Here is a 15773-nt window from a genome sequence, read left to right on the forward strand (position 1 = left end):
ACCCTTGGAATTGCGATTCTCAAATTGCGATTTTCACACAGAAAATCGCAATCTGAGAATGTATCCCCATTCATTCCTATGGGTCTTTTGGCCCATAGGAATGAATGGCACACTCATTCCTTAATTGCGATTCGCAATTTGCTAATCGCAAATAAGGAATGTTAGAGATTCGCAAAAAAATTGTGAACTTTTAACTACATTCCATTTTGCTATTCTCAAATAGCGATTACTTAAAAATCGCTATTTGGGAATCGCAAAATGGAAATTACCTACATATGCCCCTGTGTGAGGGAATATGTGAGTGAGGTAATCTGAGGGAGAAAATGTGTTAGAACTTGAGACAGGGTGTAGAGTGTGTCAGGGAGGTGTCTGTAAATGTGTGTGGGTGCGTGATGAAGCAGTTCATTGAGGCAGTGAAAAGAGGAGTGAGGTGTTGTATGTGAAAGTGAGGCTGTAAGAGTTTGTGATGGATCAAGAGAGTTAATAAAAAAAAATCTTGAGGGCACTGACACCGATTGGTTTCCTGGCGCTGTCAAAGACAGAGGGCGTGACCAGAGGTTACAAAGCGTACAAGATTTATTGGAAAGCTTGTTGGTAGAGGCAGGTCTTTAAAGCTTTCCTAAATGACAGGAGATCCGGACAAAACCGGATCTCCTGAGGGAAAGCATTCCACAACCGTGGGGCCAGTGTTCCAAATATGCACCCACCAGCACGATTGCGCTTAAAAGATGGGGCCTGTAGGAGACCTTGATGGGCCGAGCGAAGGTTTCGGGACGGGACATGCTTCATAATGAGTCTCTCAATGAATTTGGGGCTTTTACAATATAATGCTTTAAAAATCATGCAGCCAGCTTTGAAAGTGCAGCGCTGAGCCACATGGAGGCAATGGAGTTTTTCCAGGAGAGGGGTGGCTGATTGCCATCTAGGCTGGTTCAGAATCAATCTGGCTGCATAGTTCTGCACCATCTGAAGACGTTTCAGAAGGTACTGAGGTAAGCCCAGATAGATCGAGTTCGCGTAGTCTTAAGTGAGCGATCACAGTGGCGATCACCACCTGTGTCAAGGCCTCCCGAGTGAGGAGGCGTCGAACCTTCCGGATTTTCCTGAGTTGGAAAAAACCTTTGGAGACCACCTGACCTACTTGTGCTTTAAGTGATAGGTCGCTGTTCAAGGTGACTCCAAGTGTCTTTGCCGAAGAGGAAGGAGTCGGTGCTTGGCCCATTCTGACGGCCAATAGTGCGGGCCCCAATGTTTAACGCTGTCTCCTGTGAGGACCAGCTCAGTTTTTCCTGGGATCAGCTTCAAATGATTTTGGTCCATCCAAGCTTGGATGAACCTCATTGTGGATTGGAAAATGGATATGGACGCTTCAGAGTTGTCAATAGTGAAGAGTAGTTGCAGGTCGTCCGCATAATTGAGCACCATCACCTGTTTATCTCTAAGAGCCTGAATAAGGGGAAAGATGTAGAGATTAAATAGGTGGGGTGACAGGGAAGTGGGCATGAGTGCATCAGTGTGATACAATATGTCTCTGAGGCATTGGATAAGTGAGTGAAGGTATGAAGCAAAAGTGTGTGAGAGAATATGCAAATACATGACTTAGTGTGTGAATGTGGGTGGCAGTGGGAAGGAGAATGAATGAAGATGTGTAATTGAGTGAATGACTTAGTTTATAACTTCCCATTTTTAGAGCTCACCTACAGAGAGGTTGTCGAAGACCTGTTGTGTACAGTACATAGGCTTATGGCCCCTAATAGCTAGCTTTGTTTGTCAGACGTGCTTGCTTCTTATTTGATGGCTTTCATTCAATCAATCAAAAGCGTGGCTAATCACCCGTGAGGTTATCCCGGAGCTCGAGGAGCTGCTGCAGGAGGCTCAGTTGAACAGCCAGGTCTTGAGTCCTTTTCTGAATTCCAGCAGAGAGGATGAGGTCTATAGGTGAAGTGGGAGGTCGATCAAGGACTTCGCAGCGAGGTAGGAGAAGGTGCATCCTCCATTGTGCTGCGGTGGATGCGGGGTTTGGGAGAGGCTAAGGGCGGCGAAGCACAGGTGTCTGGAGGGAAGGTGGAAGTTCAGTCATTGGTGGATGTACGCTGGCCCCTGGTTGTGTAGGGCGTTGAAGTTGTAGATTAGTATCTTGAAAGAGCAACTCTTCTGAGTGAGGAGCCAGTGGAGCTTCTTGAGGTGGGGGGTTCTGTGGGTCTGTTTGGGGCGGACAAGGATGAGTCTGGCCGCTGAGTTCTGTATTGTTTGCAGTCTCTTGAGGAGGTGTGAGACAATTCTTACTTAGTGTTTTGCCGTAGTCCAGTCGGCTGGTGACCAGGGCTTGTGTGACGGTATGTCTGGTGTCAATAGGGAGCCACTTGAACATCTTACGGAGCATGCGAAGGGTGAGGAAGCTGGCGGATGATACTGCGTTGATCCGTCTTTTCATGGTGAGCTCACTGTCCAGGATGATGCTGAGTTTGCAGGCGTGGTCGGTTGGACTGGGTTAGGGTAGTTTGGGAGGAAACCAGGCATCCTTCCATGGGGAGGCGTTGTTCCAGAAGAGCATAATTTCTGTCTTGTCTGTGATGAGTTGTAGGCAGTTGACTCTCATCCAGTCGGCGATGTTCGTCATGCACCTGCGGAAGTGGTCAGTGTGACAGAGGGGTCTTCTGATACAGAGAGGATAAGCTGGGTATCGTCGGCATAGGATATGATTCTCAGTTCATGCGATCTGACAACGTTGGCCAAGGTAGTCATGTAGGTGTTGAACAGGGTTGGGCTGAGGGATGAACCTTGAGGGAAGCAGCAGATGGTGTTCCTGGGTTCCGAGGTGAAGGCAGATTCCGTGGGTTTTTCCGTTGAGGAAGGTTGCGATCCACTTGAGGACATCTCCATGGATTCTGATGTGAAGCGTTTTGATCAGGGTATGGTGTGATACTATGTAGCATTCAGCCGAGAGGTCGAAGAAGATCAGTGTTGCTGTTTTTCAGTGGTCGAGGAGGGATCTGATGTCGTCTGTGACTACAATCAAGGCTGTTTCAGTGCTGTGGTTGGTGTGTAATCCAGATTGGGAGGTGTCCAGCTATTTGTTGTTCTCCAGCTGTTCTCTGATTTGGCGGTTGATGGCATTCTCAAGGTCTTTGGTAGGTGCAGCAGTGAGATGGGGTGGTAGTTCTTGGGTTTGTTGAGGTCGGCGGATAGCTTCTTGAGCAGGGGCTTGACTTCTGCGTATTTCCATTCTTCTGGCAAGGTGGCCGTGTTGATGAATGCATTGAAGATGGCAGTGAGCTCACTGCTGATAGTCTTGCTTCTGTGGTTGAAGATGTGGTGGGGCAAGGTTCCTTAGGTGCTCCTGAGTGGATGGAGTTCATGATGGTTGTGGTGTCTTGCGTGGAGCGCTGGTCCCAGGTGGTGAGTCGATGGTCTTGTTCCTTGTTCTTGGAGGTGAGGTGGTTGAGTATGTTGGTGGGTTGCGGTTTGAAGTTTCTGTAGATGGTGGAGGTCTTGTCATGAAAGGACTCCGCTAGGGAGTTACAGAGTTCCTGTGAAGGGTGATGACATTTTCAGGGGCTGCGGGGCTGGAGAACTCTCCGACGATGTTGCGGAGTTCCTTGCTGTGGTTAGAGCTTCGATGCGATAAACCTGGGCACTTCTTTTCACTTTTGCAATAGTTGGTGGCATAGGTTGAGACCTGTTTTGAATGTTGTCCATTGTCTCTCTGAGATCTTGTTCCAGCCACTGTGTGAAGTCCTGGGCAGCTTAGGGGTGGTGCTGAGGGGGTCCCGTGATGGTGAAGTGGACAATGGCGTGGTTGGTCCAGTTGAGCTCAGTGACATGGCTGTACTTGATTCTGTTGCTGGCAGTGAAGATGTGGCTTGACTGTATGTCCTGCAATGTGCGTGGGGTTGGTGACCAGTTGGATGAGGCCGATGTGCCTCATGCTTTTGAGGAGGTTGGCGGTGTTGGTGTTGTTGGGGTCGTCAAGGTGAAAATTGAAGTCACAGAGGAAGATGTAGTTTTCAGAGTCAATGGTGAGCGGATCGATGAAATCGGAAATGCCGTAGCAGAAACTGGGGCTCTGTCCTGGAGGTCTGTAGGCGAGGGTACATCTGATGGTGGTTTTGCTGTCAGTTCAGAGTTGGAAATGGAGGTGTTTTGTGATTGCGGTGACATAGTCTGCTTTGGTACAGTGGATGGTGGTCTTGTGGATGATGGCGATTCCACCTCCGTGCTTGTTGATGCGGTCTTGCTGTACGATCTTGTAGCCCGGGGACAGGGGGGGTTGAGGCGATGTCGGGTGCGGATGCAGGGTTGATCCAGGTCTCAGCGAGGAAGATAACATCGGGATGAAGGAGTTGATAGTGTCCCAGGTCTTGGTAACGTGGCAGAGGGAACGTGCTTTGAGCAGGAGGCAGTGGAGATGGTTTGGGATGGGCAAGGTAGGCGTGGTGGTGGTTCCCCTGCTTGCTGGAGTTTTGGATTTACAAGAGAAGAGGCAGTGACAGCGGGAAAAAGATCCGATCGTGGAGTGGGGAGAGGTGCAGCAGCAGTTGTTGTTGCGGAGTCCTGGGTCGAGTGCTTGTAGCTCGGAGGCGGTGTATCTTCAGATGGTGGCAGGGCCAGGGTTCCTGGCGCTGTGCGCGGTCCAAGCACAGATGGACGCAGATGGCCTTGCCTTTGAAGCTCTTGCTGCATGCGTCCACGATGCTGCCTCCACAAATACTCGTGGGAGATGGGAGGGGCTGTCGGGAAGCGGGAGGGAAAGGAGCGGGGAAAATGGCGGGAGCAGCACCGAAAAACACACACCAAAATAAACAGCAATGGCTAAATACAGAGAACTAACGAACAGAAGGTTACCAAACAAAGGTTGCCTTCAGCTTCTTGTTTGGCCCTCCTCTAGAGCGTAATTTCTTCTCCATTGTATTGATTGAATGACTTATATCCTTCCACTGCTCCACATAAGATGACTACTTTTTTCCTTTTAGAACTCCATGGAAAATAAAGTGTTTTCATTTTCTATCTCCCATGTGCTGCTTCCCCCTCACATCCCCACGCCCCATCAAGTATGTCTGCTCCTTCCTTTGCCCCTCCAACACAGCTTTTGGTTTTTAACACTCACCCCAGTTCCTCTGTTACTCCCTCGCTGCTCTCTATCCCCCTTGATCATATGGTGCATGGTGTACACTTGAACCACCCTTCTCTGCCACTAGTCCTCCCCACTCTTTCCCATCATGTTCTGTTTTTTGTTATTTACATTTTTTTCTTTTATTTTGGTGGGTCTGGTAGCTGCTATTTGCTGCTAGCCCATTATTCTCTAAATAAGGCATTTTGACACACTTTTTATAATTGTATAATTTACTGCTGCAGGATGGCATTTATTATTGGTGTCCAATTTATTGGAATGGCATCAGGAGTAACCATTTTTCAAATTGCTGATGCTGTGTACCACCGGCAAAAGCATTGGCAAAGTTGAAGGCAAAACAAAGTGGCTGAAAGAAGATCTGGGGGTGCCATTTAAAACACCAAAATAAGTCAGGATTTGGTACATTAACATAATGTATACGTAGAGCCACAATACTAGGGTTTTTAGATGCTCAATAAGTAAATCTAACATAACTTTACTACCCTGAAGCTTTGTTTTGTGTTGAATCCTGTAAGTGTCCTGCCTAGAGGATTGATACCTCAATGTCTCCTCTTCAGGAAACCCCTTTATTGCAATCAGGGAGAAGGTAACTTTATTACCATGAAACTTTGAATTGTGTTGAATTCTCAGGGTTTCCTACAGTATTTCAGCGATTGAGACCTCTTTGTCTTCTCTTCAGTGAAACCCTTTATTGTAAAGAGGGAGCCGAGAACTTTATCACCATGAAGCTTTGAATTATGTTTATTCTCAAGTTCTCGTGTAGGATTACAGCGATTGAGACCTCTTTTTCTTCCCTTCAGGGAAGCCCTTTATTCCGAAGCAGGCGAAGAGGGAGATCCCGAAGGAGGAACAGATCACCCTGGAGCCCGAGCTGGAGGAGGCCTTGGCCAATGCCAGCGATGCAGAGATGTGCGACATCGCAGGTACTCCATGGCAGGCACAGTGAGCATAGTGGATAGGGACAAAATGACGGATAAGGACAGAATGACAGCTAGCATGAGTAACAGAATGACCTACAACAGGAATAGAAGAAATACACATTTGGGTCAATACGCTTTAAATGTTTTGGGTCATAGACAAGCATTATGCGATTCTGCAGCACTTTATGCACAAACGTCGATTTATCACGCTTGCCACATAGTCCACCCTCTTCTCACAATTTACAGATGGCTGCATGTTGTATCGGACAGTTGTAAACAGTTTACAGAGGCCAAATGGTCACCGCTCAGTTGTTTATTTCTGTATTCAATTCTTAAACACGTACTTTTAAGACACTTTTGCCCAGACTGTATCAATGTGTGTTAAAGTGACAAAAAAGTAAAAACGTATGAGGCAGGCTGTGCTGCATAACTGGTCTTTTCTTACCACATAATTTAGTCTATAATTTGGTTCTTTTTTCCGCATATTGCCAGTGGACATGGTCATAAGTAATCAGCCACATGCCAGTCTGCAGACTGATATCATGACTGAGTTTAGTTCGGCACTCTGCTCTTATATCAGTTTACATTTCTGAATTTGCTGCACCTTGTTTCATTAAGGACATTGCTTTTCTGGTACATCTTGAGGTCTTATACATGTATGTTCTGATGCACACTGAATTCTAACTTTGTTTAGTTAATTTACAAGTTAATATTTCGTGAAAACCAGTGGTCCAGTCCAGACTGTGGTCCTTATCTAGAAGTTGGCGGACGGGATACTCAGTCACAAACGCGGTAGATATTTCATCCGCTGTGTTACAAGTCCCATCAGCTTTAGTACACTTATTCCACCACACTTGTGACGGACTATTTCATCTGCCAACCCCTCAATTGCACCGGAATTTTGATGCATGTTGAATTGTCTAAATGAATAATCCTGGAACACTTTGAATTTTGGTTAACAGGAATTTCTGATGCACTAATCAGGGAGGGCATTTCTCAATGGGCTTATTGTCTAGCCTGTTTATCTACGCAGGACATTATAGGATATCTTAATTTTTTTCTGGCTGTCAGAATTTCACAATTAAGTGTGAGTTCCCCATCACACAAAGGAGGGTTATAGATGGTCCTGCAAACATCAATTGTAATATTTTTATATTTGTCTTGAAAGTGGATTCAGAAAAATTCATTGGCTTGAAGAGTGACATTCTTCCAGGGGCATTTTGAATAGTGTATGGTCCACATGTTAAACAATAATTATAGACTATCATAGGTGAGAGGAAGTTAAAATGGGCACTCCACGTACACCCATCAATAGAATACTTTAAGAAAGCTCTTTGATAAAAGTGCTCAGCTGTGAGGTGGCAAAATCATGCTTGAGCCTGAGAGTATGGTGATAATCTGCCATCCATGGTGGTGTTTTTAAACAGAGATATGGTGCACATGGAATTGAGGTGAAAACAAAGTTCTACGCACTGTGTTCTAGAGTATAATACATGTTGGTTCTGATTTGCATTGAATGATGTTGGATGTTTCATTTTTAGGTCTCGCCTGTGGCAGCGCATGCGCTGCTCGGCAAGACATTTAGTGTGTGGGCTTTTAAAAGTCCGACCACACGCTTTTGGCTGGCATGGAGCGTGTGGTTACGCGCACAATGACGAGCAGAGGCGCCATCTGGCTTTCCTCTCTCATCATAGTGCGCGCACATCGCACACTACTCGCCATCCTGCTTTTACCGGTGCGCGCGTGCGCGCACCACTCGCGTCCTTTTTAGGTTTACTAATAGGCTGCTCGTGCATGAGAAACTAAACCTGGGGGCACAACGTTTCATGAATTCAAGCTGGATGCTTTCTTTGACATTTCAAAACTATGGTTCTTTCCATCAATGCATGTTCTAATTTAGCTGGGGTGATCTACTACCTTAAAAAGACTGCCTTCTTAATAGTATCCGCTGTTAACAACCATCGTTGCAATTGAGTAACAATTGCAACGTTCAGCCTGGTGTGAGCGTTGCTAATGACAGCTGGCAGACAGCAATACTTAATTCAGATTGGCCAACAGACGCGATAAAATATTCAAGTGCCATGCTCTGTTGAGCTCTCAAATTGATGGCGTGGAAACATGCAGATGTGAATATAATTAGGTACAGTGCACAGCCCGGGAGTGTGCTTCTCAACCCCCAACTCCTACTCGCTCACTTCCTCTTTCCTTGCCTATTTTTATCAGGCCCCTTTTGCTTCTATTAAATGCCGCTACTGTTTGCTTTTCCTGTTCACTGCACGCTCCCACCTTTTTTTCCTCCTTTATGGCCCTTTCCAAAGCTCATCAAACTCAACGTTGCTATACGCAGCTACTGTCTATGCTTTATGCCGCTACATTGCTACCTATTTCCCTATCCTTACAGCCTTTCACACTCCATTCTGTATTAAAGCACATTAAAGCCAAACATTGCTATGCCTTGCCACATTATGCACCGCTACTGTCTAGGCTTCACGACGCTACATTACTCCCCATTTCCCTTTTTATACAGTCTTTTGCCCTACATTCTGTATTACAAGATCAGCGCTCATTAAAGGCACACTTTGTATTACAGCCTCTATTAGGCCCCTTCTGCTTTTGCATATCCCACCCTACCACAACAATACATGCCCCGCGTATGCTTTTTACCTAGCGCATGCAGCACAGGACATATGCACACGTTCAATTCGCGCAATTTGCACAACTACTAGTCCCTCGCTCCCTCCCTATCGCTATGAAGCTCCTCTTGCTTCTTGCTGTAATAACTGCCGCTCGTATTTACTTTTGGTTTTCACCATTCGCTTTTCCCTTTTCTCCCTCCATCTTTACCACTTTCTTCCTGTTATGCACGTCACTTTTGCCGCCTCAATACACAAAAGTGCCGTTCCATACACACTTCCTTTCCCTACGTGCACAAAGGGCAGCACAAATGCACGCATACATGTTTATGACACACACACTTAAGTTAAAGTAGACATTTGGAATGGTACAGGAGGGGGTTTCGGGGCACACTAAAGCGCAGCAAATTATAAAACTAGCAAAAGTGTACTTCAGGTGGTATTATCTAACTCATTCCTTAGCACACAATAAGCTGTATATACTACAAAAGGTACAACCTATAAATATTAACACGCCTCCAACTGCCCCACGCAAAAAAAAAACCACAGACACGGAGTAACTTTTAATGTTGTATAAATATTTATAAAAAACAGCAAATCTCTCAAAATACATTCGCAAAGCAGTACCTTACTTTTATTACATACATCTTTAAGCCCTTTCACTGCACACCATCATTTTAATACACTAGCTAATACAGCTTTAGCTAACTACAAACTTCCATATAGCAGACACATGCCCTGCAGCACTGTGAGACATTCATTTTCTAATCTATCACACCATCTATTGTGTATTTTCAATTAGCCGCGAAAACAAGCTTGTCTGGTTCGTATACCACAAGCTGCGCCTTTACCCCTCCCCGTAAAAGCTTTCATGACAATTAGAAACAGCAAACAGCCAGACTGAAAGGCGCTTGTGGCGCATCTGCCCGTTACATTTCCTGTTTTACATTTCCGCAAATCTTGTAATACTTTTAGATCAATGCCAAAACACTACAACAAATAATCTTATGACACGTTCTGTTACTGTACAAACAGCCATCTTAAACTAGTAACGAAGCTACAATAACAATCTTGTCAGCCGATATTACCCTGCACTGCACGGGCAGCACTAGCCTTATGCTAGTACGCTAATGCACCTTTTATTTTGCCTTTAAATACAAATTATTTCTTCCATACTTTTCACAGTCTACATTCAGCTTGCAGCACTTTTCCCTCTAATTCCCAGGATAATTTGTAACACATACTATACAAAATACAGTTGGACCATTGCTTCCTCGCTCGTCTCACCTCCCCCCCCATCTCCACCTTCCTCCTCCATCACATGTCATTAGTCAATAGGGATTATAACTATACACATGCACTGTACCAATTTCAAGTCCTTTATACAACATTGCTCACATTTATACCCCATGTCCTGCCGCTAAAAATACAGCAATGTTTACACTAGCTGGAGTACTCACACATATTTTAAAATAACCCATTGCTCCACAGTGTAACACACTACCAACTGCTCATAAATTACTACCTATTAAACAATGCATTTGCTACATTATCTACCCCTACATACTTTTTTAAGCCCACACACATTAAGCACTATGTGCTAACATATGTTAATGTCCAAATACCTCATGCCTACAAACACACAACACCCCAAAAGCACTTTCAATACAATAGGTCTCGCATTTGTGAGAGATTGACCTATTGACATTATAAATGGCAAGGCCTTTTATTTATGTATTTTAACCCGTTGGCTGCTTCTGCTTTTTTACGGCAGTGCGGCTGTTTTAAAAAACCGGCGAGGTCGCGTCGGCCTTTGGCCGACGGCAGCACCAGCAAGGTAGTGCTGCCGTCGACCAATGGCCGAATGCAGCAGCCAACGGGTTAAAAGCCTGCAAGCACGTATAAATATGCAAGTTGTACTTATAGTCCTTGCTTACGAATGCACAGCTGCCAGTAAAACAGACACAGTTACTAACAGCCTTGCTTCTCGTAAGTAACTACTACTATAACTACAAAGTGTGTGTTTATGCACTCATTGCAGGCTTTCAAAACACATACAAAAAAGGCATTATCATTTACAATGCCAATAACTCAAACTCTCGCAAATGCGAGACCTATTGCCAGGTGTTAATTTTCATCGTTTTACCAGTAGTCTGTCCCCTGGTCTCCTCCACCAGACCCTTGTGACCTTCTTTACCCCAAGCCTCTTTGACACCTGTCGTGCCCTCCTCCACTCATTCAGCCCCCTCCTCTTTTAGACACCCGTATTCAGGGGTGGATTCCGCCGAATATCTCTGTCTCTTTGCTCCTCTCACTTTTCTTCTCTTCTCGATTTTTACCATTCCTCCCCTCTTTAAATAATGTCTCCATTGTCTCTTAACTCACTCCTCCCGACCCCTTACCGTCCCCACTTCCTTCATCTCCCATTATACCTTCCTCTCTCACTCCTCCACATTTTGTACCATTCCCTCCTCAATCATTGCCTTTATTTGCGTCTATCCTTGAGTCCCCCCACACACACTCTTTTGCCTCCTCACTCAGCTTCTCAGCTCTTTTCTATATCTCTGTACCCTCCTCTATACCCCCCTCTCTTCTTTAGCTCTCTGTGGCTCTCCCTCCACCACCATTTCTGATACCATCTCTTAAGTGTTTATCCCACTTTATTTATTTCTCGCTATCTTGCCTTCTCCGCCTGAGTTCCCTGCTCTTTACACCAACACCCTTTACGCCCCATCATGCTCCCCCTTTTTTACAGCCTACACCTGTCCGGTTTCCTATTGTCGCACTCCCTCCTTTGCCTGCGTTCTCTCTCCTCCTTTCTCGCAAACCTTCTCCAGCAGTTTCACATCTGTATTCCCTCACTTCCACCTCTTTTCTCGGTTTGATTTCCCTTTACATCCTCAAATAATGCCCCCATACGCCTTCCCCTCACTCCTACTGCCCACTCATGTTAACACAGTCTTTACTTCCGACCACAAATTCCTACCTCGTCCCTGCCTTTCCTCTCTTGACCCATCTCGGCTTCCCTACAACCCCCCAAGATCTCTCTCACCCCCACAGCCATAGATTCTTTCTTCGCCCACTTCACAACCGTTAACTTCCCTGAAACAGCTCCGCACTACCCGTTTATCCCTCACTCTGAAAAGGTATTCTAACCCTCTTCCATATCTTCCCTCCCACACCCCCTTACGCTGCCCTCCCGTCCTCGTTTGTCTCCCACACCTACATTATTTGAGTCCTATCTTTCCTTCACAGCCCTCGGTGGGTCCCCATCTGACTTCCACGCCCCTCATACGCTCCTTCCCTCGTGCATTCATGCCCTCCTTTTACTACCCGCCCCATCCTCACTGTGATACTTTGCCTCCCTCATTCCTCGTCTCCTCCTTTACCACCTCACCACATCCTTCCTAGCCACGCCAATTCCTTCCTTCACTCACCGTCACTCCCTTTACTCTTCATTCCTTGTTCCTTCCACTGCGTTCGCACAACGAGCATGAAGATGCTCATACGAAAAAAAAAGCATAAGTGGACAAGGATGTATCAGTTTGCTAATGTCCACATTTTTGGAATAAATGTATCCCACAATTTACAGAGTAAGCTACACTTTTTTTCTCACGACTATTGTCACACTTCGAGCGGTGTGAAGATAGTAAAATATTTAAATAGTATTTGCTGACAAAAGAGTGGAAAGTAGGTGGAAAATGAGCAAAACCTGTTTAAAAGATAACATAGCCAATAGGTCTTGCCTTTGGGACCTTATAAGTGTTTAGCCATGCAACACTTGATGTTGTTGCACCAAGGATATTGTATTGGATAACTTCAGCATAATATCGTTGGTGCAACAACATCAACTGTTGCATGGCTAAACACTTATAAGGTACAAGGTTTAGACATGCAACAGCTGATGTTGTTGCACCAAGGATATTGTGCTGCAAAACTAAAAACGTATAAAGTCCCAAAAGCGAGACCTATTGGCTATGCCAATGCTTGTCTGCTTTCCAAGCATGTTGATTTGTACAGTATTTTACTGACTATATAGTGAACTAACCATCCCTACACACTGATATTGTGTTGGGCTCTAAATAGTTTTGAACCCAAGAACTTAGGAGGACCTTGAAGATTGACTGTGGACAGGAATGGGATGAGTCTTGAGGAGGGATCTAAACATCTGTCAGTGTTCCTGTTTTCGTATAAGTTTGTTACATAGGTGCCATACACTGTGATTGTTCACTCTGAAATCAGCGCTTACTTTTGTGATTACGTCAAAACAGAGTTCTACAAGGCAGTTTGTGCTTGTCTAACTGCTAAGCATTAATTCTAAGGGCATGTCTAGAAAATGATAATTCAGTGGTTCATATTGTTTAAAGGAAATTGAAGCCTCAACTGAGCACAAGTGTAGCTTACTTAAATATTTTATGTTTTCTCATATTTAGTGATGCATTCTTGGCTTAGGTCTGGCTCTGAACCTATTGTGGCTTGCTAGATATTATATAAGCACTGTCTAAAATATTTAGACTTTTTTTTTTTTTTTTTAAGTTTGAAGTTTATTGGAATATAAAGAAACAAAGACAGAAAATGAAGAAACAATCAAGAGTTATGAGAAACATGAAACCAATCTTACATATTAGCAAAATTAGTTGAGGAAAACTTATGCATAAAATATAAAATAGGTAATGAATATGAGGAACATAGGGGGATGAGGAAATATCTTAAATTATGAAAGTATTTAAATAATATAGTAAAACAATAGCTGTAATAGATAACATAATAATCGAATAAAGTAATGCATTCATGGTGGTTTACAAACTTCAACATTACGTATCGGAAATGACGGAGGAGGCCTAGCAACTTTGGATAGTCAGTGAGGGGAAGCCATAAGAGATCACGTTTGATTGCTAAGGAAATAGGAGAGACAAAATTAGTGTCAAGTCTGTGATTAAAGCAGACTGCGTTCCACCAGGCAGTAAAAGAAACATCATTAGCTTGTTTCCAGTGTGATGTAATATGGTGGAAAGCGATAGCTATGCAAAGGTCAAGTAATTTTTGGTTGTGATGGGAGTCTGCAAAAATGGGAGAGAGGGAACCTAAGAAAATGTGTGAAATGGAGAATGAAACTGTAAAATTGAAAATCTTTTGTAATTGGGACCAAACTAAGTGCCAGAAACGTAATATAGGAGGACATTCAAATAGCATGTGTTTCAGATCAGCCGAAAGGGATGGGCAGGACCAACAAGTAGATGAAATGTCTGGGGAAAAGGATGACAGGAGTAATGGAGTAAATAATATACGATTATAAATAAAGAATAAGGTTTGTGTGGTATTTGCAGCTCTAGATGTACTATGAATCTTAGACCAGATTTTGTCCCATAAAATAAGGGACCATGTGTGAGATAAATCTTTTTCCCAAGCCAACTCAACCTTAGATTTTGTACGATCAGCAGAGAACTGTAGAGATTTATAAATAAATGAAGCAGAAAGAGATTGATCAATATCATTAGAAATCGAAAGATGTGTGGTAGGGATAGAGTTAGAGGTCGGGAGCGAAGAAAGATATTGTGTAAGGGAAGGAAGCAGTGATAAATATTGTTTACGGGATGAGGAAGGTAATGAGAATTGTGTTTGTAGATCATGAAAAGAAAGAGGCTGATTGTCTGAGAGAAGTTGTGAGACCCATTTTAGACCAAGGGAGTGCCAGGATTTCCAATATAAGGAACGGTTACGGATTTTGAGGGATTTATTATGCCAGATAGGTTGGGTGTGGGTGGAGGAGGCAGATGGGTAAGTGGATAATAAATATGGACGAAGAAGAGAGCAAGAGTGAGAGATGATGGGGGAACATAGGGATGACACCTTAGAGGTAAAGGATAGAACTTCTTGAAATTCGTAAGGATGAAGTAAAGAAGATTCTAATGTGAGCCATAGGGGAGGAATGCGAGGAAGATCCGAAGAGAGCCATCTCATAGCTTGTTTTAAAGAAAATGCGTTGTGATATGATTTAAAGTGGGGGAATTTGACACCACCAAGGGATTTATCTTTTTTCAGGGAAGAAAGAGCTATCCGAGATTTTTTGCCTTTCCACAAAAATTTTAATAGAAGGGAGTCTATCGACTTGAAGTAATGATCTGGAATACGGATGGGAATCATTGAGATAGAATAGAGGACTAAGGGTGCAAGCATCATTTTGATGGAGTCTAATCGACCCCACCAAGAAAGGAATAGAGGATTCCAACGAGTTATTGATGTAGTGATTTTGTTAGAGAGAGACTCGAAATTAAATGTAAGAGTGTCCGGAATACGGGGGGCAAACCAGATACCTAAATATTTAATCTTCGTGGGTTGCCAGGAAAAGCCAGAAGAGTCAAAGAGATGTTTTTGACATAAGGGGTTTAAAGGTAAAATTTCACATTTATCCGTGTTAAGACGATAACCTGAAACGGTGGAAAAAGAAGAAACTTGACGAAGGAAGGAAGGGAGAGTTGTTTGAGGGTCTGAGCAATAAAATAAAATGTCATCAGCGTAAACAGATAATTTAGCTTGTTTTTGAGGACCATATTGAAAACCAGTAATCGTGTCATCGAGTCTAATCTTAGATAAAAAGGGTTCTAGGGCTATAATAAACAAAAGAGGGGATAGGGGGCATCCTTGACGCACCCCTCTTCGGAGAGGAAAGTAGTCGGAAATCATACCATTTGCAAAGATTGAAGCATGGGGGCTAGAATAGAGTAAAGATATCAGAGATATTAATTTAGGGGGGAAGCCAAACCATTGGAGAGCTTGGAACATAAAGTCCCAACCTATTCTATCGAATGCTTTTTCAGCGTCCAGGGAGATAGCAGCAAGGGGGGAAGAAAGGGAGGGAGCTTTACTCAAAATATTAAAGAAGACACGAGAATTATCTGATGATAGGCGACCTTTAACGAATCCAGACTGTTCAGGGCCTATAAGTTCTGGTAGTAAGGGGTCTAATCGGAGAGCTATAATTTTGGCGAAAATTTTATAATCAGTATTTACTAGTGATATGGGACGATAATTTTTACAAAGGGTATGATCTTTATCGGGTTTAGGTATTAAACAAATCAATGCTTCTTG

The 15773-nt window shown here is 43.9% G+C and overlaps 1 protein-coding gene across 1 annotated transcript in view; it reads left to right on the plus strand.

Annotated features, from left to right (window-relative positions):
- The window catches only part of TMOD4 (tropomodulin 4), a 125188-nt gene that overhangs the window by 58300 nt on the left and 51115 nt on the right, over window positions 1–15773 (plus strand). The window contains exon 4 of the mRNA XM_086947427.1: window positions 5932–6054. Within this exon, the coding sequence (XP_086803553.1) occupies window positions 5932–6054 (123 nt within the window). The remainder of the gene's footprint in view (window positions 1–5931; window positions 6055–15773) is intronic.

The sequence above is a fragment of the Lissotriton vulgaris genome, chromosome 12 (genome assembly GCF_964263255.1).
Source record: "Lissotriton vulgaris chromosome 12, aLisVul1.2, whole genome shotgun sequence".
Taxonomy (NCBI): domain Eukaryota; kingdom Metazoa; phylum Chordata; class Amphibia; order Caudata; family Salamandridae; genus Lissotriton; species Lissotriton vulgaris.